This window comes from Lontra canadensis, unplaced genomic scaffold (assembly GCF_010015895.1).
Source record: "Lontra canadensis isolate GAN:19392208 unplaced genomic scaffold, GSC_riverotter_1.0 scaffold2, whole genome shotgun sequence".
In the NCBI taxonomy this organism is placed as follows: domain Eukaryota; kingdom Metazoa; phylum Chordata; class Mammalia; order Carnivora; family Mustelidae; genus Lontra; species Lontra canadensis.
The window spans coordinates 7,361,006-7,388,750 of NW_022630996.1; the positions used below are offsets into that span (position 1 = coordinate 7,361,006).

The following is a 27,745-nucleotide window of genomic DNA, read 5'->3' on the forward strand; positions in this document are numbered from 1 at the left end:
GGGGGCCCCGTGGGCCCAGACAATGGGCGCAGTGCAGCCTCAGTCTGCGACAGAGGTGCGGCCAGGACTCCTCTCCTTCCCTAGTGCCATAGCCTTTCCAGAGCTGTGGTTTTCACATGTGGGGCGTGGAGCCCCTGATTTGTGCGCCAGCACGGAGTTGGCGGGGGACATGCCATCCAGCCTGTGGGAATGTGGTCCTGTCGGGTCTCTGCACCATCGGGACCCCATTTTGCGTTTTTGTCATTTAACACGTGAGGCTGCACATAGATAAAACTATGTCTGCATTCATAAAGACATAGTCTTGGGGGCTGGGAGGTGAGGTTTTTTTCCCCCCATCACCCTCCCACCCACCCACCGCCACCTTTGGGAAGGAGAAAACAAAACACTGCAGGTGGGCAGGCTTTGCTGATGCTACGTGACACTTGGAGAGCCCCGTCACGCTGGGTCAGGAGTCCCAGGCTGTGCTGCTTGAAACCTGGAAGTTGATGTCCTTTGCTCGCATGTCAGCTCTCGGAGGCCCGTGTCCAGTGGGGGCCTCCTTCCACAGGTCTGCATATGGCCATGGGGAGGTGTCACTGGTCCCATAAAATCCCTAAACCCACGTCCATGTCGCGTCACTTGACAGCTCTTAGCACGGCATTTTCCAGTTACTCACGTGGGGAGAGAAATGCCCTTGTGTCTGCACTTCTGAGTGAAAGAATCGAAGAACAGCTTACTGTCTTACCCCTGGGCCAGGACACAGGAAGTCAAACGGTTGTATTTTCTGCCCTGGTGTCCTCTGCCCCTTACTCGTCCAGGCCGAGCCCCTCATACCCTTTCCTGGTTCTTTTAAACATTCCTTGTGTCCTTCCTCTTCACTTTTCCTCACACTGTCCTCCGGCCCGCAGGCCCTGGCCCTCCTCTGGGCTCTCTGAGGTCTGCCTGTCCCTGATGGTCTTATGCAGTCCTGCCTCCCGGAACTCACCCCGTTCTCCCCGGCCCCAGAAGGGAGTCCGCCGAGGTCCATGAGGGTTTAAGCTCCAGGGCCACCTGGGTGGCTCAGTCGCTCAGACGGTGGCTAACGTCCGTCCGACTCCAGATTTCGGCTCAGGTCACAATCTCAGGGTCATGAGATGGAGCCCTGAGTCGAGTTCCGTGCTGGACATGGAGCCTGCTTAAGAGTCTAAAAGAGTTTAAGCTGTGTGAGGGCAGAAACTGTCTTCTTTCTTAATTACCAAGTACTGAGCAACCAGCACATAGTAGATGCTCAGTAAACACTTGTTAACAGGAAGACAGTGATTGCCGGCAGTCTTAGGGGCATCTGTCCTTTATTGCTCCTGTCTGCATTCCTCTTCTTTTACACGTACACCAGATGGAAGCTCCTTGAGAGCAGAGACTGTAGCTTTCTATCAGCCTCTAGCAGAGTCTCAGACACACTAGGAGCTCAGTAAGTACTGTGATCGAGTTTATTACATAATCACTCAGTGATGTTCCCTGAGTGTGGGGTCGGGGTAGGAGGCAGGCAGAGTGTCTTGCCCCTGATGTCTCATACAGAACCACCGAGGGCAGCATTTTCAGCAAGCAGAAGGGTCCCCCTCTTCCCGTCCAGCCCTTGACCCTTTAGGGAGGATATTAAGAGCATGATGCTGCTAACATTATATTCCTCTTCTAAAAATTTGCAAAGCGCTGTATAGAATTGTTCACGACTCCCTCATCCAGTTGTTGGCTAGTTAATTCCTGAGTAAGCCACTTTGAAAACTGATTATAATCCTGCTTCAAATGGAGAGTTGGGAGAAGGCCAAAAAGGGTATATTATTGTATCTCGTCGGAGGGGAGAATCCGGCAGATAGTCGCTGAGTTATGGCGCCAGAGCCTTCCTTTCTTCTGTGATTGTAAATTATTGTGAGGGTAGAAAGCCAAGTCAGCAGAGTGAGACTCTGGCATTGCACTTCCTCTCAGCTGAGGTCTTATATAATGAAGACCTTCATAAACAAACATTGCATAAACATAATGTGGGATCTCTCCTATTAAAGTTCATGCTGTTTAATGTAAAGCGGAATAATTGTTTCCTAGGCCTTCTAAGTTTTAAGGTGTCCCTTGCTTCTGGGGTAGTTTAATAAGAGAAAACTAGTTTTATGCCCCACAGAAGTCCCCAGTATACTGCTAAAACAGTAATTTTGCCTTGCTGCTCTGCTCATCTTCCTGCCTCTGTCTCTCCCTCATGGGTCTCAGACCCCAGGGCCCGTAGGTCCGGTCTCCCGTCAGAGAGCTGGCGGGGCTGTAGCAGGGGCGGCACTAGTCGGCCTGGGTGAATTATTGCCAGGCACACATGTGTAGTCCAGATTTGCCAGGGCTTTAGATTTTCAGGAGAAGCTGGGAATCCAGGCTTTTAGGAAATGTCACCTGATTTCCAAATGTTAGTAACTAATTAAAAAAAAAAAAAAAAGTTAAATCCTTTGTGCCCAAACAGTTTCTGGCTCTGTGTGGGATGCACTCCGGGGGAGGGTCGTTTGCAACCTTTGTCCCATCCCTTCAGGCCTTGCTGCCTGTGGGCACTTGAAAATCCCCCTCCTGTACCACGTACCACTTTCAGATGCCTCCAGCCATTTTAAGGGGGTTCAATTTGTTCCCATCCAGAGCCTCTGCTGCTGCAGGGAAGGGACCAAATCGAGTGTCTCTTACAATGTTGGGTCCCGGGCCGATACTCAGCTAAGGCTTGAGGAAAGATCCAGCCCTCACCTTCCTTTCTGCGCTTTCTGTGCTCTGTCCTCTCTTAGAGGCACGCACACAGCTGGGCATCCACTATGGCTGTGCAAGAAATGACCTCAAAACTCCGTGGCTTTGCACCACAGTGAACATGGATGGATTCCCTCACAGCTCCTGTGGGCCGGGAACACGCTGCAGCTGGACTGGATGATGCTGCCCAGGTTCTCCTGTGAGGTGGAGGACCAGCCCCGGTGGCCCAAACTCACGGCTTGCAGGCCGTCCTGGCGACCTTGCCCTGTGGGCATCTGCATGGGGCTGCTTGAGTGGGTGTTCTCATAGCACGGCACGGCACGGGCTTCTCCCGGACCAGTGGGCGGCCGCTGCGTCCTTATGACCTCATCTCCCATGCCAGACGTCCTCATTTCTGCAAAATCCTGTTTGGTGTTGGAGGGGCCCCCATGGGGATATTGAAAACACTGGGAGGTGAGCATCACCCGGAGCCGTCCTGGAGGCTGGCTGCCTGGACCCTCAGGAAGTCCTTGTAAACAAATGATCCAACACTGAGAGTAGTTTTTCAAAAAATCTTAAGGGAATAACAATTATGTAACAGTTACCCCATCTACTGTTGTGTCCTTGGGATCAGCTTCAGAAATTAAATATCCTATTTTTTAAGATTTTATTTATTTGAGAGACAGAGCGTGCACCCACGCACATGAGAGCATGAGGCGGGGGGAGGGGGCACACGCAGAGGGAGAAGCAGACTCCCCACTGAGCAGGGAGCCCAATGCGGGTCTCGGTCCCAGGACCCTGGGATCAGGACCTGAGCCAAAGGCAGACGCTTAACCACTGAGCCACCCAGGCACCCCTAAGTATCTTGTTTGTATAGCCCATCCTAGACCCGTCTTCCTAAATGTGTCAACTCATTTTTTAAAAATACTTTTGGAAACTTACCTGTGTCACCTCTTGGAGGGATAGACTTAAGTGTACCAGCTGCTTTTCAAGGAAACCCTTTCAATTACTGCTTACCTCTGCCGCTTCGCGGGGCATGCCTTGTTCTGATACTCTCCCAGGTGCCTGCGATGACACTTCTCTACTGAACCTAATGTGTTTTAAGGATTTGAAAGGAAAATCCCCAAGATGTAGTGTCCTGAATAAAGAGTAGAACCCCTTTGATATATTAATAGCCCTTGTGAAGACCAATAGCCCTCACAGGTTCCCTGGGGCCCTCTGAATTAGTGGGGGGCGGGCGCCAGTTAATCAGAGGCTACAGACAGGGAGAGGGGTTACTCCAGTTCCTGTTGGGGGATCTATTTCTGATACCTCCTTTCCAGCCTCCCACCCCAACTCAAACAGCAGGACTGAGTGGGCGCTGCCGGGGCCCGTGCGTGCCCACACTCACACACACACACACACACACATACACACAAACATACACACCCCCCCAGGCTGCACCTTACCTTTGCCTTCTTCAAGAACCATCCTTAATAATCATTTTTTAAAGATTTTTTAAAAAGATTTTATTATTTATTTGCCAGACAGAGATCACAAGGAGGCAGAGAGGCAGGCAGAGAGAGAAGGGGAAGCAGGCTCCCTGCTGAGCAGAGAGCCCAATGTGGGACTCGATCCCAGGACCCTGAGATCATGACCTGAGCCAAAGGCAGAGGCTTTAATCCACCGAGCCACCCAGGCGCCCCCTTAATAATCATTTTAACCAGATTTCACCTGAATAAAAATGTTAAGGGGAAGGAAAGGTGCCCTGACGTGATTTCCCCGAGGAAAATCCCCACTGGTAGCTAGTGCTTATTTGTTCAATAAACAAAACCTGAGGCTGGGAGTTGAAGGTCAACACAAGCGGAGTCCAGGAATGTGCCCTAGGGCTCAGGGGCTGTGCAGCCTTCACGTGTGCACCTGGGGAGGGGTCAAGCACCACCGAGCCCCTCCCACTGCGCCTTGACGGTGGTCCCCGAGTCGGGGCATTGGTAAATGGAAATGAAATGCATGATTCATAAGGCGGAGGTGGTGTGCGATTGGTGGAAGGGGGGTGGTAATTACGGAATTGAGAAATGAGGCTGCAGTGTTGTAAGTAACCTTTCTAGGTTAGAGGCTGCTGTGATAGATGGCCGGCATTGTTCTCTTTCTGACCTTTTTCTGAACTTCCCCTTAGAAGAACAGAGGAAATACAGTTCTGCCTTTTCCCATATTGTTTTTGAATAATACCTTCAGATGCCAGCTTTTAGCATTTCTGTTCTTCCGTTCGGGATTTTGCTTCCCCCGCCCCGCCCCCCGTGCTTTGCTGCTTCCCAAAGAAGAATGTAGCCGCTAATTACTTTGTCCCAGTATTAATGGTAAACACAGAGGCTACACAAATATTTGTCCGTATTGAACGCAGTCCGTACAGGAAAAGAAGATCGCCCTGCAGCATCCTTTCTCCCCGCCCGCCCCCCGACCCCACCCCAGCCAAACAGGGCGCTCCCCAGGGTGGTCCTTGGTAATGGCGCAGGCAGACCAGCGAGAAACGTGTGGGACGTGGCTGTTTGGTAGGAAGATGACGGAGCCAGGGATGGACGGCAAGCTCCCACTTGCAGAACAGTCATTTCAGCCAGATGTTAACGTACACGCAGAGATGATGCTCATTCACATTTAAGCTGTCGGTGCGATCCTAGGACGAAAGGAATACCGGGGCTGGGGAACGTGTGCCCTGCGTCCTTCCCTTCCTCCACTTGACCTGTCATACTCAGCATTGTGTCCTCCTCCCTTCCCTCTGCTGCTGTCGATTTCCTGGTCTCAGCTGTGACTCCCTGGTGATGTCCCCTATCTTTGGGCTCTGGGATCAGCTGAGGGCTGTCAGCCTCTGTGAAGTCAGGGAACCCCAGGAGAGAGAAAGAAGGAAGATCTGTTTGATTTTCACACAAATAAGCATCATTAAAGAGGCAGCAGAAGAGTTTCACTTAGCCTTGCAGTTGACTCTTGAGTTGAATGTTGGGGGTATTTGGGATTGTTTTGTTTCTTGAAAAACCAAGTCTTTTGAGGCCAGATGAAAAGGAATTAGACAGTTCTGTGTCAAGGCCTTTCAGACCCGGGACAGGATTTGGTTAGCTCTGGTTAGCGGGTTAATGTTGATTGAACACCTGCGGTGCGCCCAGCCTCCACCCGCAGAAGGAAGCAAATATAGGTTCTTTCTCCTCAAGGAACTTCTGCTCTCCTGGGGGAATCCAGGGCAGGCTTAAATGCATGCACACCTAGACCTACTTACAGACCCGGCGCGCCACAGAGGTGAGCGTGACAAGCGGGCACTGGGTGGCTGTAAGTGATGTCTCAGAACTCCTGTTCTTTGGCAAAAAAGAAACTGAGCTCTTCACAGCAGTCATCACTGCCATTCTTTCAGACATCCGGTTAATTGCTCGTGGGTTTTTTTAGTTGAAAATCTAAAAAATCTCCCTAACTGCCTCCTTTCTTCCCATTTTCTCTGGCTATCTGTTTCTTCATCTCCAGAGATATAAATAGTTTCTCCTTTTCACCCACCACTCCTCCGCTTATATATATTTTAAAGATAACAAACTTCCTATGCCAAGCTTCTCCCATTAAAAATAAACAGAGTTTTATCGGTTTCTGTTCAAATTTCCCCATGGAAATCCCCATTATCAGAGAAGAACTCAGAAGAGCTGCCTGCTCCCTACCTCTTCTCTTACCCTAAAATGAACAAGCAAACAGTACATTTCTTCCTCAGATAATCCGTCCAGTTCAGCGGATATCATCTATCGAGCATTTACTCTGTTCTTGCCTGATGCTTGGCGGTCAGGGAGAGAGAATGGAGCCGTAGCCTCTTCTGGCTCCTGAGCGTGAAGCCTGACAGCGGACGGCTGTGGAGGACCCAGGACTCTGCTGGGTGCCGTGGGGCGCACAGAGATAAAGAACACAACCTGCCGCTTCGAGATGCTTCCAGTCTCACTGAGAAGCCGATTTTAAACAATCATGAGTATCGGTGCAGGCACAAGCGGAAGAGCTGAACAGGCAGTGGGTGTGCTGTGGGAACCCAGAGCAGGAGGGTTCCCTGGGCAGGGAAAGCTTCTGGAAGAGGCAGGCTTCCTGTTGAGAGCCCCTGAAGGCTTCAGACAGCAGCCAGAAGAGGCGCTTTCCAAAGAAGCACACTGGGAGCAACGGGGGGGGGGGGGGGGTCGGGGGGCCCCACCCTGACCACTCTGGTGAGTCTGGATGGTTCTGCCTCAGTCCCTCCCTCCCTCCCTCCTTCCTCTCTTTCCACCTTGTGCCTTGAGCTCCATCGATGCGTGGCATCTCCCCAATTCAGGCGCTGGTTAGCTCATTGGCTTAAGCAGTGTTTGGTGCTCAAGAGAGCAAAAGGAACGTGCTGGTCTCTCGCTGGAGGCTGCTGCATTTCGCAGGCATGTAGGAGAGGCCGGCTCTGGGTTACACAGAGCCCCATTGTTAGGGTGAGAAAAGCAGCTAAGGGGAAGATAGGGCAGTGGTATCTTCATCTGGGGGGACACTACCTCCCTCCCCCTCACAGAAACGTCCCCTGTGCTCCACGTGTGGCTGGTGCTGACCGTGAGGTCCAGCGGCCTCCCCACAGGGACGCCCACCCCTCCAGCCCCGGGGGTTGAAGGTTCGAGGCCTTTCAGAACCTGTGTCCCAGCATGAGTCCACTGCGCTCCAGCATCCCCTAGTGTGAGCTGGAAAGAGCCAGCGGGGCTTTTCCCTCCGTGACCCAAACACAAAAAAGCCAACTTGGGCCTTGTTTGTTCTATTTTGTTTCAGCTCCCTTAGGAAAAAATGAGTGTTGGAAGGGTTTCCCTGAATAAGCTGCCCTTAGCTGGAGACCTAAAATTTATGCCCATTTTGTTTGGCAAAACTCCTGCTGGAAGATGAACCGGCCTGCCTGGGGTGCTCCCTCCTTGTCCTGACCGTGGCAGGTCCGAACAGGCTACGGTTAAGCCCACCCCTTGGCCTCTCCTGCCACAGAATTGGGTGAAGGCTGCGCCCTCTGCCCTTTTCTGTGGGTCTGGTCTCCTGGCAAGGCCAGCATGCAGTGCACCCCCCCAGGAGCAAGGCCTATCTCGTCCACCGGGCTCCACTGCCCCAGTCACGCCGGCATGCTTGGGAACAGGACTGATGCTGTACTTCCTGGGTTAGAACCGGCCCCATTGACCAGCACAGCTCCTGGCCTTATTTGCAGACTGGGTCGGGTTGTGTGTTAGCAGGCGTCAGCCCCTCTTGCTCGGTAATTCTTTCCCCAAAGCGCCACATGGGGAGGGAGGCCTCTTGGGAAGGTGTGGGAGTATCCCCGTAGCCACAGTGGAAACTGACCCTCCCGTCTGTGTTTGGCATCTGTACTCAGGGGATTCCCTTTCATAGCTCAGGTCTCCAGCCTCTGCTCTCTCGAATGCTGTGTCTCCATTTGGTGACACTCAGTTCATCTCCCTTTCAAGAAGGACCAGGTTTCCATCTTCAGTTCCTGTTTCTTAATCCTTGGCCATTAGCTGTGGAGAAGCCCTGGCAATTCAGCCCCATGCGCCGCGGGATCCGATGGTGCTGGCAGGAAAGGAAACGGGCTGAGGATGAGCCTTGTCTTTGTGACAGCTCAGCTCACTCACTAAGAGCTTGAACCCCCGGGCCTCTCCAGGGCGAGCCCAGAAACCCCTAGCAGGAAAGCATCATGGTTCTTCAGCCCCATGTGGGTCCATCCGTCCATCCAGCAAACATCTTGGAGGACTCACTATGAACCCGCTGAAGCCAAATAATTAACCAAATGTTTACTGACATTTAAATTGGCAAAGTTGCCCGTAAGTGATATTACCTTCGTCCCAGGCTCGTATCCGGGTGGAGGGTGAGCCGTGAGTTGACTGTCAGTGTGAAAGAGGCCAGCTTTCTCCCCCCTGGCCTGACCTCTCCTTTCCCTCCGCTGGTGGGTAACACATCACCCTCTGAATCAAGTGGGGGAGCTGTGTTTGCAGTTGATCCCCGGGAACTGAAATTCCAAACTCCCTCTCCGTGCTGCGAGGGAGGAGGAGCAGCCTCCGGAAGCTGAGAGGTGGCGGCAGGTGGCAGTGGGACTCCAGAATGGGCAGGCTCCCCGGGGAAGCTCACAGTGCACAGTTCAGCCCTCAGTTTTAGTCAACAGACTAGCAACAGAGCAGAAGAAAAACAATCAACAAAAGGGACTAAAAGGACTGTCTGAGGCTGTGTCTCCATTCTCTCTCAGCGGGCTCCGTCATCTTCCCAGCTCCGGGGCTTGGTGCTGAGCCCGCCCTCTAGCCCACCTGTCTGGGGAGCCCGCATCCTGAGGCCTCGGGTCCACGCTGCCCACTGATGCACTGGCCACACGGTGCCACCACAGGTGGAAAGGGGGTGGTGCATGGGAGGGAATGCACAGGGGCTCTGCGACAGTGACCACGCTCTGTGTCTTCACCTGGCGGGTGGGGAACGCCTTCTGAGAAGTTGTTGAGCTCTGTGTTTCTGCTTTGTGTACTTCTTTGTGTCTTATCTTCTACAATAAAAAATAACTTAATAGGGGCGCCTGGGTGGCTCAGTGGGTTAAAGCCTCTGCCTTCGGCTCAGGTCATGATCCCAAGGTCCTGCTCAGCAGGGAGCCTGCTTCCTCCTTCCTCTCTCTCTGCCTGCCTCCCTGCCTACTTGTGATCTCTGTCTGTCAAATAAATAAAATCTTTGAAAAAAAAAAACTTAATAAAGATAAAAAAAGATCGGGAAAAAGAACCTGGAGCAGCATATGAGTGAGAAGAATCGGTCTAGGTAGATACGTGCAGAAACCTGCCATTCTCTTTCCCTGGCTGACGGGCACGTACGCAGACATTTATCGAGCACGTACTTTGGCAAAAAGTGAGAGCATAAAACCTGATGATATTACAGTCCTGTGGAGGCTGGAAGGCAGGACTAGGCATTTTCCAGCAGCCCTTGGCTTCTTGGTCGAGGCACCAGAGACCAGACCGGGAGGTATGGGCAAAGCAGACTCAGTGTATGTCAGTGGAGTAAGGAACTACAGGGTGGTGTGAGCATCTATGAAATGAACCATCGTGGGATCTAGGCTGATTTCTTCGTAGGGACATTTCTCATTGAGATCTAGAAGGAATTTCGAGGCTATCATCAGAATATACTCCAGACATCTGAGTCCTGGTTTTGAATTTACACCAACATCATTAGAAGCTTTGGGGATTAAGTTCCAGATCCAGCCTTTTCTTCTGCAATGTAAGCACGAAAGTTAGATTTTGGTGCTGCACTCTGCACGGTCCACTTATACACAGGTTTTGTTTTGGGTTTTATCTTTTTTAAATAAATACAATGCAGTACTGTAAATATATTTTCTCTTCCTTACGATTTTCTCAATCACATTTTCTTTTCTCTAGCTTACTTCACCGTACGAATGCAGTATATAATACATATAATGTACAAAAATGTGTTAATCGACTAATTATCAGTAAGGCTTCAGTCAACAAGTAGTTTAAGTTTTGGGGGAGTCAAGTTATATTTGGATTTTCGGCTGCTTGGCAGAGAGGGAGTTGGAGCCCCAACCCCATGTTTTTCGAGGGTCAGCTTTATATGTACTGAGTGTATATCAGGAAAGTCTCCTTCCGAGCCAAGATGTTCATTGCCCATACATATCAAAAAACTGTCACTCTGATTCTGACATTACCCTGGAAGTGGTCAGTTGAATCAAAGAAGCCAGCTTCCTTTGGGAGACTGTCCGAGTGTGACATGAGAAATGACAACATCTAGACCAGACCGTGGTTGTTACAAACAGCCTTCCATATGGACGTAATGAATTGTTCTAATGTCTTGAGCATTTCTCTTGATGATGGCTGGAGACATTCAGTTAGAACAATTTCCAGCGAGGGTCTTGAACTCATCCTCCTCAGCACACAGCATCTTGGACATCAGCAGTGTTGCCTGAGGTAGAATTTCGAGAATATCCGTGCAGTGACTTTGCTGCATGAGTATCACTGAGCTGGAACCACCCCCCGGCATGAGTGGGGCATCTTTCCTAGCTCTCCTTTTAGAATAAGAGCCTTGCTCCCTGGGGCAGCCCTCCACCACGGTGCCGTCCTCAGCTTATTACAGGGCAAAGCTACTTCCGTGGAATGTGTCTAGAAATCTCAACACTCCACAGTGCTTGGTCAGGCCATCGCAAGTCAGACTCCTCGTCACCGTGGCTGAGTGCAGGCCAACGTAACAAGTGGGCTTCTGGCCAGCCTCACCTTCTGGCCAGCCTTCTGGCTTGTCCCTGAAGCTCCATCCCTTGGTCCTCTTGTCGTTCTCATCTACCCAGCTCCCCAGTCAAAGACAAAGCCATTTCTCTCACATGTCCTGTTCACTGAGGAAGCTGTGTCTTTCTCAAAATCAAATCCCAGGTTGGCCTTGGCTTCACCAGGCCTCAGTCACTAGTTCGATCTCCACTGGACCTTCTTGGGTCCCCCGGACGTGGTATGAAGACATCCTTCGGGGATGCTGCTCCCCATTTTCCTAGCAGCCCACTGGGGACCGAAGGATGGGTTCTCTCTCCATCTGGCCGCCCTGAGACGCGCTCGCCTACACTCACCCCGCAGGCTGTCTTCTGTGCGGGTCCCTCGAGCTTTGCCATTCAATTTCTCTAAAATAGCCTCCTTCCAGTCCTCCGATTTCTGCTGTTTCTTGGGTCCTGTGTTGCTTTGATGTGACCCCTTACCTCCCACCCCAGGTCACCAGCACAAATAGTGGCTCAGAGCTCATGTCAGCATTTCTGAGTCCCCTTATATTTGCAGTGGAAACATAAGATTGAACAACCCATCTGAAATACAATTTTACATTTTGATTGCTTCTGCCCCAGCCACACTGAGGTTACTTTCAATCTACATATATTTGTGGGAACGGGCTTTTTCACTGCAGTTCAATTCAAGTACACCTTATAATATCAGTGATTATAAAATACCATGGACTAATAGAGTGTCTTGCTTCCAAGGAGTTCAAACTGCTTTATAATTCCACCGACCATCATTTATCTTCATACGCTGCTATAGAGACTTGAGAGAAAAAAAGATTAATAATCACATTTCATAGATGGGGAAATAAAAACTCAGAGAAATCGAGTAACATTTTTCCAGGAATGCACAGTGCTTCCTGGGCTCTCTGATTAGTGTTGCAGATTTATTGCCCAAGTTGGGAGTGGCCGTGAACCTTGCACTTACTTTACTAGGCACCGTGAAAATGATCGAGACATTGACTCTAGTCATCTACTTGGCCAGGGAGGCCAGGTGAGCCAGAAATGGTACTGTAAAAGGGCATGCAGGCTCGGGACAGCATCTCCCTGTGCCAAGGGGAAGCATGGGGTCTGTGGCTAGGCAGTTTTCTTTCTGAAGTGAGGTGGTAGGCATTTGGCTGTTGGTTACAGCAAAAAATACTCATTTTTGTGCCTTTTATAGAAATAAATGAAACAAATGAGACAAAAGTGTATAATGTGTATGCTTTAATGTATTTAAGCAGTTTTCCTAATGTTTCCACCTATAAAGAAGAAAGTGGGCTTTAAAAATGAGGAAAAGGGATGCTCTTTATTCGACTGCTGTGAACAGACACGTTACAGATAAGTGATTGAATATGTTCGATTGCCTGTTCTCTGCCAGGCACTCTGCTAGGTGCGTCCTACGATGGTGCTCTGCTTCGTTTCAGCCTCGTACCAGCATCAGGAAGTTGAGGACACAGGTAGAACCTGCCAGCACCAGATGCCGCCTCCAAGCCTGTATCATTCCCACTCAGCTTGTGTGGTCTCCACACCTCTGTAGGGGGTGGGGGTCACTGACTCGCGGGGTCACGTGGTCTGGGCGTGATCTGGGAATACCCTATCCGCTCGGGGTGCTGCGAGGAAAGCTAGTGCAATGAAATATCAAAGCTTCAATAATTCATGTGTCGAAAATGACAGTTGTTTATTCTCCTCCTATAGAAAAATAGAATTTTCTGTCTTGCCGTGGGAACGTTGGAAAGGAACAATCTCTCTCTTTCTTAGGTACAAATTTTATGTGGCTCTTCATGTATGTTTAAAGTATTTTGGGTGTCCCAAAATAGCAACGAGGAGACTTGTAAGATGATTCCGTGGGGCGGCAAATGAAGGATGAGTCATTAACAGAACCTGGGTGATCTGGAGCCCAATGGAGAAGGCCCGTTTTCCAAGCCAGCAGCCCTACCTGCTGTGGAACTGAGCCGAGAACAGAAACAGCACCCATGGAAGAAACCAGAATGTTTTCTTTTTGTTTTTAAGTGTGTCAGGTTTGAAGCAGAAAGGCCAAGAGGTGTGCCCTTTGTCATAGGGCCTGTCGTCAGAGGGATGGTGCCAGCTTCAGGGGAAGCTGCTGCCTCTGGGGATGTGGGGTTGGAACAGAAAGATTCCTACAGACGTGTAAGGGGCACGTCTTCTTCCACGCCCGGGCCCTGTGCTCCTGCTGCAGACACAGCCATGCCGTGGGGGCGGGGCGGGCGTGGGGCTTGCACTCACCCTGCCCTGTGCCCCGGAGGCCAGCACCACCTACCCAGACGCAGCTCACACTTCTCCCAGGAAGCCCTCCCGGCTCTGCCTCTCCCCCGACCCCCCAGGCATTACCCGCCTTGTGCCCTGGGCGCGCACTCCGCTCCTTACATACTAGCCGTTGGCATGCTCTCGCCTGCAACCAGACAGTGAGCTCCTGGGGGGGCCGTAGGGGCGGGTTCATTTATTTTTTGGTCTCCAGCACAGTGCGCGACACACAGCGGACACTTAGGACGCGGTGGTTTGGACACTCGGGGCACTGAGTGAATGAGCGCAGCGTGAGCCGCTTCTCGCTCAGACCAGCCGCTGGCGGGAGCGGCTCTCACCTCAGTCAGCGGTAAACGAGCTCCAGCCGCCACCAGACGTGCCTCGGGGGCGCCGAACAAAAGGAAACGGGTTTGAGGCTTCGCTTTGAACTTCCGGGGGCTCAGAACCGTATGGACCGGCAGTGCAGGGAACAGGGCGGGCGAGAGATCCCAGCAGATGGTCTCCAGTCCCCAGAGGGCTCCGGACAGCCAGGTGGGCAAGCACCTTCCTTAGCTGAGGGCTCCCGGCCTGGATGTCCGGCAGAGCACGCGAGACCCAGAGCCTGCCCCCCAGGAGGCTCAAGGGGGGGCCAGCGTGCGGACGTGTGTTCAGAATGTCTGGACCGAGCTGGTTGTCGGCGGTCATGAGTTCATCCCCGGTGTGGCCGGCTCAGAGAAGGTGGGCAGCGTGGCTTTGCGGAGGAAGCAGGTGGGGAGGGCCCAGGCTGTCGCAGAGATGTGATCCGGGTGTCGCGTGTGCCGGAAAAGGAGTGAAGAAGAGTTTTGAGGGGGGATTGGAAAAGATCGAAACCAAAGGCAAGTGGCTTGTAGGGGGCTGGGGTAGAGGCCTGGACCGAAGAGCCACGAGCAAGCGGAGGGCGGCGCTGGCTTCCAGAGAGTTCAGAAGAGACGGGCTCGGGAGGCCTGAGCCACGAGGCCTTTCCAGCTCCTCAGGACCCTGGAACCCCCGGCCAAGCCCTGCCGCTCTCTCTGGCCTTTGTGTCGGAATCCACTGGGGAGCCTGCCGGTCGGTGTCCTCCAGGCCCCACTCCCGGGGTTCCTGCTCGCACAGAGGCCTGCTGTTCCTCAGGTGACATCCCGCCCCTCATGCCCGGTTTCTGTTCCCTCGCGAAGATTTACTTCTGCTCTCCTCTTTGTGCTGCCTGAGAACTTGCCACCTGAGTCGCATATTTTAGCACTTCCTTACGCTTAATGAAGGTTTATTCAAGCAACAAGTCCTTATTGATTGAGTGGCTACCAAATGCCAGGCCCTGTGCCGCCCTGTGGACGGAGCAGGGGGAGACACACAGCACGCAGGTTATTGGGGAGGTGCCGTAAAGTGACATTTATGGCACTGGAGATGGAGACTAACTGGTGTCAGGGGAGGCCTGTCTGTGGTGGTGACAATTACACTGAGGTTTGAAGGATGAGGAGGCAGCCAACGCCGCACGGAGGCTCTCGGTCCGGAAGGAGCTGGGGTCCTCCAGAAACTGAAATTGAAAGGACAGTGGAGAGCAGGGCAGGGTCCCGATCGCTGAGGTCACGTGGGCCGTGGAGGGATTTAGGTTTCCATCCGAGGGCCGCCGGGAGCCGCTGCAGGCCTGAGAGTGAAGGCGGAGGCGGTCTCGCTGCTCCGGAAGCTGCGCAGAGAGCGGCCGCCACAGCGGAAGGAAAGACAAAAGGAATGACCCGAGAGGGGGTTCCAGGTGGCCAGGGCCAGCGCGGTGGCAGCAGACGTGGAGAATCCCGGGCCAGGCGGAGAGATCCTTGTGAGAGGCCACATGGACGGATCGGTGGTGAGGCTGAAGGGAGAAGGGGACTGGAGAGCATTCTGGGTTCCCAGCTCGGGCAGTGGAGTGGGGGGGGCAGGAGTCCCTTCGCGGAGCCGAGCCCCACAGAGGGAGGCCGAGGGGAAGAGGTCCCTTGTAAACAGACTGAGTTTGAGAGAGGCACTGGGCTGCCAGGATGGAACTCTGGAGCTGAGAAGGTCCAGCGTGGAGAGGGACATTTGGAAGGACGAATGGAGCTCAGACCTGTGGCAATGGACGTGACGGCTGTCAGCTTCCTAGGGTGGCGGAAGCCGTCCCCTCAGAACGTGGGACTTAGAACAAGAGCCGTTCACTTCCATGGGCCTGGCGGCTTGAAGTCTAAACCCTGGTGTCAGCAGGGACCCGCTCCTCCTGAAGCTGTTCGGGGACCATCCTTCTGTGCCTCTCCCAGCTTCTGGTGGCCCCGGGCGCTCCTTGGCTGCTGGTGGCCTCACTGCAGCCTCTGCCTCCGTCCCCACGTGGCCGTCTTCCCTCAGTCTGTGTCCCAGTGTCCCTCTTACGAGAACACCCATCCTGCTGGCTTCAGGGCTCACCCTGCTCCAGCACGACATGATCTTCGCTAACTACATCTGCAGCGACCCCGTCGCCAAATGGTGTCGCACGCTGAAGGGTCAGGGATTAGGACTCCAACCTGTTTGGGAGGTTGACACAATTCAGCTCATAACTGCCGACCTAGAACAAGGGTGGAAAGAGAGAAGACAAGGGGTCCTTGGGCTTCGCCCTCACGGAGCAGGTGGCTAGAGAAGGACAAGCCAGCAAAAGAAACAGGACAGATGTGGGGGCGTGTGGGGTCTGACAACCCCAACCGCAGGTTTCAAGACAAGAACGGGACGGGATGGTCACCTATGGGAAGGACATGTGTCACGGAGCTAAGAAGCTGACCAGGGGATGTGATGTGACAACGGTCTGGACCGCGCCTTTGAGTGGAGCAGAGAGTGAAGTCCAGCAGGAGAAGGGCAAAAAGATGGGGACGGTGGGGCAGAGGAGCTACAGGAGACGACATTGGAGATCTGGGGGGTCAGTGGCAGAGAAATGGGGCCACAGCTGCGGGGACATGAAGGGATAGAGGAAGGGTTTGGTTTCGTGTTTAGTTTGCTTTGTCCTTATGTTCTATTTTATTTTTTGAAATGGGAGAACCCAGAGCATGCTTGTAGGCTTGAATTAGCTGTTTTTGTGTCTACGTGTTTGTGTTGCACACGAGTAGTGTTCAGCCTGCCCTGTCACGTGGGCTCGTGTTGTCATCCCAGCCCCTCGGGGACAGGACCCTGCCTTCTATTGCTTTTGTCCCGCAGGTGTGTAGCCCGACGCTTGAGCATTGGTTCATCGTGTTCATAGCAAGAAACGTGTTCTGCTGTCCATGTCCTGGCGTGGCGAATGACCACTGCCTCATTTTCTAGTAGAAAATGGCCTGAGAGTGGTCTTCACAGACCCTGTTTGGGTAACTTCAGTTGATGAAACCCACGTCTGGTGTTTCCTGCCGGAGAACATGCCCGAAGTCCCCTTTGCACCTGTCTTGTGTGTTGGCTTCGGCCTTGCACGTCCTCAGGGAACAGAAACTGGGAAATGGGTTTCCAGAGGTTTCACACGGCCTGCTCCGGGGCATGAGAGCAAGGTGATTAATCAGTTAGGAAGGTCGGCCCTGTGAGAGCAGTGTGTTCCCAAGACCCAACCTGGAGACAGGGGTGGGGAGACAGGTGTGGGGATCGGTGATCCTGCAGCCGCCCACCTGCGGGGAGATTTACCGGGGCAGGAGCTCGTCCCCCCACCAGGGAGAGGTGTGTGAGAGGACACGCTCTAGAACGGAGATGGCGGAAAGGCAGGCAGATTCCGACATGTGGAATAAGGGGGATTGCGTCGCGAGAGACAACCTGCAGTCATCTCATCCATTTACACCGTCCACCCTGGCGCCTGAGGTGACTGACAGGGGACTTCCAGGGGACCCGCGAAGCCCTGGTGTGTGGGGGCAACCCTGGACACAGTGACCTTGGCCCGTTGTGGGACTGAAGGCCCCATGACACAGGGCAGTCTGGCAGGGATGTGCCTAAAGCAGCCACAGGATTCCCCCCCCCGCCCCCTCCCCGGTGCCCGAGTGCCGGAGGACAGCAGCGACCTTCCACGTGCACACGAGCCGCCAGCAACCCGGACTGGAGAGCACAGGGCCCCACAGGAGGGGGAGGTGCCAGCAGAACCCTGGCAGCTGGGGACGCCAGCAGTGAGGGGACGGGGAAGACCCACCGGACTCGGACTCTGGCAAGAGGATGTTTTGAGCCCAGACTGAGGACTCTGGCCTTCTAGAAGCACCTGGCAGCGGTGCTGAGTCCCCAGCTCAGAGCAAGTGAGGAAACGCCTCTTTACTCCCAAAGAATCAATACTTTGCACCAAAACATGTTGGTTTTCGTTGGTTTTCTTCAGCGCTATGATCTGGAGACAAAAGATGAGCCAGGAGAGCAAATTTAAAAGAGCAAGGTGGGGCGATGCTTTTTAAGTGGGGGGAATCCAGCTCGAGGCTTCTAGACGAGGAGGGTGTTTTGAGCACACTCTGGCTCCCTCCTCCCGTCTGGCTGGTGAGGGTAACCCAGACGGAGCCGTGTCCCCAGCTCCCACCGCTCCCACTCTAGGCTCCTGAAAGGGTAGGAGAGGGGCGTCTTCTGGCATTGCTTAATCAAGTGGGAAATTGACAGAGAAAACAGAAGCTGGGCTAATGCATCTCATTATCAGCAGAGTGCCTTGAGCCACATTTTTTTAAAGCTGTGTTCATATCTCATACTTTGAACCTGGTTTTCTCCAAAACGTACCCCTGCTTAATCGTTGACACATTCTTAGAAAAGCAAATGCGCTCTGTGGTCTCCTTGGTTTTCGTTACTAACTACATGTGAAAATTTCCTTTTGAATTTAGGTGGTTTCCTTCAGAAGCTCTGGCAGGTAACCTTGTCTGCCACATGAAGGGACATAATCCTTCAGTCAGGAACGGGTTTATAATGGGGTTTGGACCGTTACCCAGATTATGGATTCAGGAACAGGGTTCTGTAATTATGCTATTAGAGGACATTTTAGGAGACTACCTTTTTAGAAGCTGATGATTTAAAAAATTAGTGTTTCCTTACAAAAGTGTGATTCAGGCTTCTAAGAAGATGGATCATTGGCATTAACAGATTTGGGGTTGGATCCCCTTATTCTGGGTAGAGGCCTCTTGCTTTCTCTATTACTGAAAGTAGAACACCTGTATTTCAGAATTCCTTTGTAAAAACCAGGCATTCTCTAAAGATTGGGTTTCCTGGGTCTTCAGTTACAAAAGATAACGTGTGAGTCTTTCTAAAGTGGTTACTAGTTCATCTGGTTGAAGTATAATGGCAATGAAGTCAATGGATGGGGCTCCCTGGAGGTCTATTCTAGATCTCCCCTTCATCTCAGCTGGCCCTCTGACCACACTGCCTGCTTACGAGGAGGACCAAGCCCAAGAATTGAGGGGTCACGGCCACACAGTACAAGAACCACAGGTCCCTCAGAGGGGGGCAGTCATGGCACCCCGGGTTTGAAAGATAGAATTTTATGGAGAGTTCGTGTAGAAGTAGCTGCCCGCACTTCCAAATTGCTAATGATCTCTCTCCCATTCTTCCTTTTCAGAGCCCCTGAGATCATCCTTGGTTTACCGTTTTGTGAGGCAATTGATATGTGGTCCCTGGGCTGCGTCATTGCGGAGCTGTTCCTGGGCTGGCCGCTCTATCCGGGGGCTTCCGAGTACGACCAGGTGGGTCCAGGGAGGGCAGGCGTCCTCAAGCCCTTCCTTTACAACCTGACACACGGCTGGGTTATAGGCTGTTTCCTTGTCTCCCAAACCTTGCTTCTCAGAACAGCACTTTTCTTTCTTTATTCCTCTTTCTTGCCCCTTTATCTTCTGTTACTTCTTTCTTTCTCTATAAAATTGTCATCTTTTTCTCAAAGGCACCAGAGCCACAAGTACACCATATGTACAGCGACAGGAAACGCCCTGACCTCGTTCTCATCTTCTCTTGCAGATCCGGTATATTTCACAAACACAGGGTTTGCCAGCTGAATATTTATTAAGCGCAGGGACAAAGACAACTAGGTTTTTCAACCGTGACACAGACTCACCATATCCTTTGTGGAGGCTGAAGGTAGGAAGAGCGTCCCTTCCACTCCTCCCCAATGCCTGACACTCGGGGATGAAGGGCACTGTCCAGTTAGTGGGGAGCTTTGGCCACCGGCGCACAGATTGTGGTTTTCGCTTTGATTCAGTCAGCAGCACGGGAGAGGGGGTGACTGCTGTTGATGTGTGAGATGGATGAATTCGGATATTCAAAAGCACCACTTGGCTCAGCCTGCTGCCTGCAAAGCTCAGATCCCAAATTCTGGTGGCTAAACTCTGGGATATAATCCCAGTAAACCACAACTTGTTGGGTTTGTTCTGGAGACAGAAATGAACCACTCCCTACCCTCGAGGAGCTCCCAGTCCAAAGGGAGCCTGGATGCATGTGGCGAGCCGAAGCCCCTCCGCCCCAGTCCCGCTGTCGCAAGGGCTCTGTCCCTGGTGGGAACAGAGTGTGGGGCCATAAGGAGGGAGCCTTGACTACTGCCTGGGACAGAAGATCTGGGAGGAGCATTTGAGCCGGGCCCAAAAGGATGAAGAGGGTCTTTTAGCCAGAGGAAACAGCCTCAGCAACATGGCATCCAAGGCTCTAGGGAGGGGTCTGTTGGTCCCAGTCAGCAGGAGGTAAAGCGCACCATTGCATACCGTAAACTCTCGGGTGGTTTTACTTTAACGGAAACATATTTTGCTTTCACTTTGATCTGTGCCTAGTAATTAAAATTAATGTATTTTCCTAGGAAGGAGAAAATAATGCAAGTCTTAAGTATGTTTTATGTTCATTTTAGGTGTTTCTTTTTTTGCAAGAGAGTAGGTGGGGTTTTTTGTTTGTTGGTTGTGTGTGGTATTTTTTTTCTTTTTTGACAAAAACCACAGCCGAATTCTAATACGATTTAATGATAAAGTATGGCCCGTGGTTGCAGATATAGAAAAGAGATTTGAGAGCTAAGCAACACTCTGAGGCTGTTGAGGAGAGGGCCGGCCTTTGGCAACTGTGAGAGTGAGTAGCTCAAGGTCAGGTCCAGGGAAAAAGAGTTCCAGGGTAGAGGAGGGTGAGGCCAGCCAGGGGCAGGGTTGGCTTCTGTGCCTTAGCAAGGAGCCTCAGTCCTCTCTGTCTGGGATCAGAGCCTGGATCCTAGCAGCTCCAGGCGTGGCATCCTTGAGTGAGATTTGGAGGATCAATTACCTGTGATCCATGGATGAGTCCAGAAACCCCTAATAATTGGAGATGGCCACTTCCAAGACCAAGGCCAGTACAGGCACCCTATGTGCATGATCCAGCCCCAGGCTGACTCTGCAGCCAGCTGCCGCTTCTTGGCCATGCCTCCTTGGCAGACTCCTTAAGCTTGCCATTCCTCTTTGTCCTTCTAGAACATGGGTTGGTCATCGTCCTACCTAGGATGGTTGCAAAGAATATAGAATGAGCTCATGGGCTTTAGAACAGTGCCTGGAATGCAGTGAGAGCCTCTGGATGAGAGTTTGAGAAATAAAATTGAGATTTATAGAACCATGTGGAAAAGGGCATCTGCTTTTCCACATGTGGAACCTCACCTTATCCCTTAAACTCAGGAGAGAATGAAGGTTATCAGGGATGGGGCATATTCTTGTTGGAACCCTCTGGATCTTATTTAGAGTAGGCCCCCACCAGGCTGGGTGTCTGTGGGAAGGAGAGAAGAGAGAGAGGAGTTTGTGTGGAGAATGAGCAGGTCACTTTAAGAAGACTCGAAGTGTCCTCTGAAAGATGGGAAAAAGACTTCTCCATGAGAAGCAGAAGTTCCAGGGTTGGAGTCAGTGATGAGGAAAGAATTCACATGACCAATCAATCAGCTTTTGCCTCTTTTGACTAGACACCAGACGACCATGAAGCAGAGACAGGAATTAAGTCAAAAGAAGCAAGAAAGTACATTTTCAACTGTTTAGATGACATGGCCCAGGTAAGCCCCCTGGGTGAGTATGCAATATTAGCCCTTTACAAAGCAAGTGCAGCAAGACTTCTGCTAATACAAGATGGCAGGTGGAACTGCCGTGTTTGACCTTGACCTTGAACAGTGACACACCACTCATAGTAAGAAAACCATTGGGTTGGTGGAACATTTTCAAAACCTTACACTAGCTCTTTAAAAATAGTTTCAGTTGATTGGTTCCCATTTGTTTAAAAAAAAAAAAAAACTGGCTAATCTTAGTGATGTTTTCATGAGAAGAATTCAAGCTCCCCAGCACATTTGAGTCTTACACCCATGATTCAGTGTATTAATCCCCTCAGGCTGCTGTAACAAGGTACTACCACCTGGGTGACTTAGACAGGGGACATTTATTCTCTCACACTTGAAGAAGCTAGAAACTTGGCATTAAGGTACCACCAGAACCAGCCTCTTCTAAAGGCTCTAGAGAGAAACTGAGGCCTCGCACCCGTGCCTCAGGCCTGTGTCTGCTGGCCCCTTGGAGTCCTCTGTGTTCCCTGATGGGGAACTGCTTCACCCAGCCTCTTCATCCTTCTTTATGTGGCCTTTATTCCTGGCTTTCCTCTTATCTGTGCACCCAAACGTCCTGCTTCTTTCTCTTATGTACACACCAGCCATGGGTTTGGGACCCACCCTACCCCATATGACCTCATTTCGACTTGATTGACATCTGCAAAGACCCTGTTTCCAAATAAGGTCACATTCACAGGTCCTGAGCATGAGGACCTAAACATATCTTTTGCTGTCACACAACTCAGCCCACTTCAGTCAGTCTCTCTCGGCTCATTGGAGGGACCACAGGCTCTCACCTTTGTGTCCAGAGAAAATTCTAGAACTTTAGCTATTTTTAGTGGAAAGACAGTCTAAAATCAGGACAACTCAAAGAGAGTTTTTCTTAGAAGCAATGAGAAGTAAAGCTATAGACCAGTAAACACTCAGCACACTTCTTACTGAAGGTGAGTGTAACCAAAAATCATGATACTGAGTAAAGGATACTTGTCAGTTGATTAGAAGTTTAGATTGCCTAAGAAAACTGAAATTGCTTTCCAGAGCATGCCTTGGAAAATAATAGAAAGGACCACAAAACAAATCTTTCAAAATCTGCCCTAGGCTTGCTCTTGGGAGAAAAATCCGGTGTTCAGATATCCTCCTTGCCTTGGCCAGAGGTAAGCCCCGTAAAGACGGGGCTGAAATTAATTCTGGCCCTAACTCAGGGCACTGCCAGAGGACACAAACACTATAGACAGAGGAAAGGGTCACATTGGCCTCTGCAGGTTAAATAAATAACCTTTTTTATATTTCATTTTTTACTACTTGGTCGTAGTTACTGTTTTTGAGTTGTGGTAAAATATGCATCACATAAAACTGACCGTGTTAGCCACTGTTAAAGATCTAATTCAGTAGTATCAGTAGTATCAAGTACATTCAATAGTACAAAGTACATTTAGTAGTACCAAGTACATTCAGTAGTACCAGGTACATCAGTAGTACCAAGTACATCCACATTGTTATGCAGCCAGTGCCCAGAAGTCTTTCCATCTTGGGATTATTTTCAATGAGGTGTGATGTGAGGTACATTTCAACTCAGCTGATGGAAGCAGGAACAGTGCACATCCTGTCACTCCTGCGTGTTTTGGGGTACCTGCCACAGCCTGTGCCCTTGGCCTCCCTCGGCCTTCCCTGGAAAGGGAGCAGCCACAACCTATAGGCAGTGACAGCCCATGCAGGTGGCAGGAGCCCCGCACAGACAGCCTCCTGGGGATCGGGAAGGGGAGACTGTGAGAGGGAGATGGAGTTTTGAGCAGAGAATAAGGGCAGTCGGGGGAAGGGGGAGGCACAGCAGGGTTTTGGTGACCTGTCCCGATTTCCCTCCAGGTGAACATGACAACAGATTTGGAAGGCAGTGACATGTTGGTGGAGAAGGCAGACCGGCGGGAGTTCATCGACCTGTTAAAGAAGATGCTGACCATAGATGCTGATAAGAGAATCACTCCAATCGAAACCCTGAACCACCCCTTCGTCACCATGACACACCTACTCGATTTTCCCCACAGTACACAGTAGGTGTCCTGCTCAGTGCTTTTCACCAGGGGTCAGCAAACGTTTCCTTTAAAGTCCCAGGTAGTAAATATTTTAGGCTTGTAGAGTAGCTCTTGCTGTTACAGCTGAAAGCAGGAGGCCAGTGAGTGAGGCTGCGTTTCAATCAAACGTTATTTGTAAAAACAGCAGCGGCCAGATGGGGCGCCCAGGGCCACACTTGGCTTTACACCAAAAAGGAGGGACTGGTGGAGGCGGGAGAGCGTGGGGCGGGATGAACCGGCCCCTGGGACCTGTGCGTAAAGGGAGTGCTCAGAAGGTGAGCGTCTGTGAAGCAGAGCCACCTTCGGCACCGCAGGTCACGCCCAGAACCATGCTGGAGTGGCCTCGGTCTAGTGGGGATTCCGGGATTCCGGTTGGTTGAGTCGTTCATCCGTTCAGCGGGCTGTGTGCTGTGCCACGGGCCGCTACCGTATGGGGCAGAGCCAACGGGAGCCCCCACCCACTGGGGCTCCCAGCCTGTAGGTGAGAGAAAGGCACCAAACCCGTGATCCCCAGAGAAGCGGCTGTTCCCAGGGAAAGTAGGCTGCCGTCTGGCCGGGCAGGGCAGCCCCTGCAGGGTGACTGCAGGAGGACGGGCAACAGGGCACCAGGGAGGAGGCCGGCAGGGGCAGGAAGGACGGTGCCTGCGTGGGGCCTCCCAGCGCGGGTGGCATGGGGGCCGGGGTTCTGGGGCGAAGAGGCCTCAGGAGGGGCCGGGCAGGGCCCCATGTTAAGGATGGGGGCCTTCATCCTTCAGTCCCACAGAGGCACTTCTGAGCAAGGGATGGCTGGTTCAAGTTAGGCTGAACAGAGACCTGCCTGCCGCTGCTCCATCAGGCCAGAGGAGCTGGGAGACCAAAGGCCCATCCGGGTCGGCAACGGGGAAGTTGCTGGTGGCCTGAGAGCTGTTTGAGGGGAAGCAGCAGCCAGTTTAGCCGGTTGCAAGACTGGGCGGGAGAGAAACAGGATTGACTAGAGGGGCCCGAGGGGGTTCTTCTGATAGGAAGAGACTAGAACAGTTTCAGATGCTGGCACAAGGTGTCTGTGGTAAGCGAGGGATTGAGGAGAAGGATGCAGACGTTCCTGGAGGAGCCGGGTGGGGGCCGGGAGTGCAAGGCCATTGTCACCAGGCTAGGAAATGACAGCAGGCCACTGGGTTGAGAAGTAGCTGAGAAGCCATAGTGCCTGATGTCCGAAGCCTCCACCGGTGGGTCAGGCCTGGGGCACAGTGGAGGAGCAAGGTGGCCCAGGCCACAGTGATGGATGGCGAGAGGGGGTGGCAGGATGGGGGGAGTGTTCCAGAAGACTGAGACCCAACACCAAGAGCAAGGTGTTTGGCTACATTGGTTTCTTCTAAGGCAACTCTGCCTGGCTTGTCGATGGCCCTCTCCTCCCTCCCTCCTCCCTGGGCCTTCTGTACACATCTGTGTCCTGATTTCCTCCTCCTCGGGGAACTGGATGAGGCCCACCCTGACGGCCTCATTTTACCTCTCTAAAGATCCTGTCTCCAAATGCAGGCCCTTTCTGAAGCACTGGGCTCAGCACCTCAACACAGGGATGGGGGGCACAATTCAGCCCATAACGGAGGGTAACAAGGGGTAGCACTTCAGCGTCTCAACCTTGAGATCTTGGGATGTGACAGAATAAGAAGTCCTATCCCCAAGTGTGTGTGGGGAGAAGTGGTATGCTCGAGAGAGTGCCTGATTTTAGTTCGGGTTAGGATATAGGGATGCCTGGGGAGGCTGAGCATGAGAGAGACCTCTGCCTGTCCCGGCCGGCGCTCAGGCTGGACTTGACCCTCTCCGAGCGGCAAGAAATGAGTGTGTGGCCCCCTCCATACCACCTCTAATTTCAGTGCTTGTCCTTATCAGTTGACACTGAGTAAGTCAGATCACATTGCCACAATCAGTGTTTCCTTGGTTTGAAACAACCAGCCTCCAGTACAAAGAAGGAACTTGAACCCCTCCATAGCAGACTCTCATTACGGGATTTGTCCTGCTTTTGGGGTGGAGGGGTAAGTCTAGCAGTCGGTCTGTACAACAGAAGGAAGGCACACTTGGTGATTTACTGGATAGGGCTCCCGTGAGATCAGTCTCTTCATATTCGGGGCAAAGTGAGACACTTGTGGAACAGCGTGGCAGGAGGTGGAGTCCTGCTCTCTAGAAGGCTCCCGTCAGCCATCTGCACAGTCGATGACACAGTCCCCCACAGAAAGTCAGTGGCATGGTTGAATGACCTCAGGGCCCTGCCCGTCTCTGGGTCCCGTGAAGGAAGTGGGAATAAAATGCTTCATTGTACTCGATGAAGACCAAGCTCAGAGACCATGAGCATCAGCTTTAGGTGCAGAATTCGGTGTAGGTCCAAGAGGATCCCTGGCAATTTAGAATTCAGAAAATGGGCCCCAGAAGGAAAGACAGTTCTTTGAGCACACCTTAGCTTACCTGAGAGTAGGCCTAACCCCTCAGGGGCCCTAGAACTGGCTGGGAAGACCATGAGAACTATAGGGCAAGAAGAAACCTCCAGCCCACACTGCTGAGGACCACCCTCAAGCTTGGGACTGGGCCAGAGCTGCCCCAACATCTAGATTAACAGGTGAAAGGGACCCCTTCTCCATACCAAGAGGCTAGTGCACAAATTCCTTAAAAACCATTCTCACAGAATTACCCCGAAGTACAAGTGCTTGCCTGTCTTCATGAAACTCAAAACTCAGACCACTTCAGTTAGAAAATTCATAGTCTAAAAGCTTTAGGTTGAATTGTCACAAAACCATATAATGTGTTTAAATACACTCCAAAAAGAATACAAAACCCATCGTTTTATTCTTTCAGCTTCCATGTGAAAGCACTTAGCCATTTGCTTGGTACTTCGTAGATGCTCCAAGCATGTTGGCATCACCAGCATTCTTGCTAGTGTTTTTAACTCTTAGCTACCATAGAATAGGTTTTCCTTTCTCTCCAGGGTCGTCAGTCAATAAGTGTTTATTCCACGTCTGTAGTGTGGCCATTCTAAGTAGTCATTAACTCAGAAAGGAAGGATTCTCTGAGCGCGTCCAAGTTCGAAGCATCGTTCATGGAAAGGATGTTTGGGGATAGCCCACATACACCCGGTTGGCCCCAAATCTAGCACACCCATAGGATCCATTTGTAATCTTAAAGTAGTAGAAAATGAATATTTATATTCAGTTATTACATTATTTGTAACATAAGTATTTAAAATTGAAATTTAAGTGCTGTTTCACTATCCTGAATGTTAGCATTAGAGGAAAAGTAAGTTTCATGAGAAGACAGAAGTGAATGAGAAACAATGTATAAATTCTGAGGGATCCTCTATGGGGGATTTTCAAGAACTCAGCGGTGGAAGCCACTATGGCTTTCCTTTTCCTCCATGCTGGTGTCAGCAACATTTTTATACTTTACTTTCCTAACTAGGATTCTATTTTGATTCACAGATGCAATGGAGGAAGAGAATGAGGGAGAGAATTTTTATTTCATGTAACTGGGCAAGGGTGAGAAAAGCGAAAGGGAGGGTGAATCGGGAGGTTGAGGAGGCTGTATAGGCACGTGTGAAGACTGCTAGTAGTGATTAGCTCTTCACCTTGGCAGATGACATGTCTGTCCTCTCTTAAAACTTCATCCTTACTCGTAAGACAGGGGCAGCAATCCTCCCTCTTGTAGTTGTTGTAGGACTGAGTGAAAGAGTGCTTGCAAACACCTGCCACAGTTCTCAACCAGTGCTAAGCACAATTACTAATTACCACCAGTATTACTGTTTTTGTTACACGTGCAATCCCAGGGGGTCAAAGAGTGACGATAGGGACAAGGTGCTGGGTTGGCTCCTTCCTTGGCCATCCCCTAGATGGCGCCGGTGCCCCAGAAGCTCGAGAAGTTGTCTTTGGTCAGAAGCTGCTATTTCATGTCCCCAGTCAGAAGCCACCCTGAAGGCCAAGTACGAGCGGTGGGTTTAGTTCAGCAGATCAGGGGTATAAGGAAAATACGGCGAGAGCCGTCACGTCTCTCATGCTATGGAGAACCATTACCAGTCCTGCATGGGGGAAGGGAGCATAAGGCAGTGGGGGCAGTTCATCTGAGTAAAGGGGACTCTTGCAAATGTAGACTAAAGTTAAGTTTCCCCCATTCTTTCTTACTGCATTAACGTTGTTCTCCCTTTCTCTCCATTTTCTCCTCTTCTCTCCATTTTCTCCCCTCTCTCCATTACATTCTTCTCTTTCCCTACTGCCTCTGCCTTTTGCACGAACAGCGTCAAATCATGTTTCCAGAACATGGAGATTTGCAAGCGTCGGGTGAATATGTATGACACAGTGAACCAGAGCAAAACCCCCTTCATCACGCATGTGGCCCCCAGCACATCCACCAACCTGACCATGACCTTCAACAACCAGCTGAACACTGTCCACAACCAGGTGAGTGGGGAGCAAAGGGGAAGGCAGACAGGGCTGACGGTGAGCATCAAGAGTCGTATTTCCCCCCCAAACCTAGTCAGGAGACACTGTCATACATAGAATTCCTCTACTATGTCAGAAA

At 51.6% G+C, this 27,745-nt stretch overlaps 1 protein-coding gene across 8 annotated transcripts in view; it reads left to right on the top strand.

Moving 5' to 3' along the window:
• Positions 1-27,745, top strand: part of HIPK2 (homeodomain interacting protein kinase 2) — a 171,376-nt gene that overhangs the window by 104,672 nt on the left and 38,959 nt on the right. For all 8 annotated transcript variants that reach the window (XM_032867811.1, XM_032867821.1, XM_032867829.1 and 5 more), the window contains exons 3-7: positions 18,684-18,807; positions 19,076-19,195; positions 21,012-21,098; positions 23,001-23,185; positions 27,462-27,624. In XM_032867811.1, the coding sequence (XP_032723702.1) occupies positions 18,684-18,807; positions 19,076-19,195; positions 21,012-21,098; positions 23,001-23,185; positions 27,462-27,624 (679 nt within the window). The remainder of the gene's footprint in view (positions 1-18,683; positions 18,808-19,075; positions 19,196-21,011; positions 21,099-23,000; positions 23,186-27,461; positions 27,625-27,745) is intronic.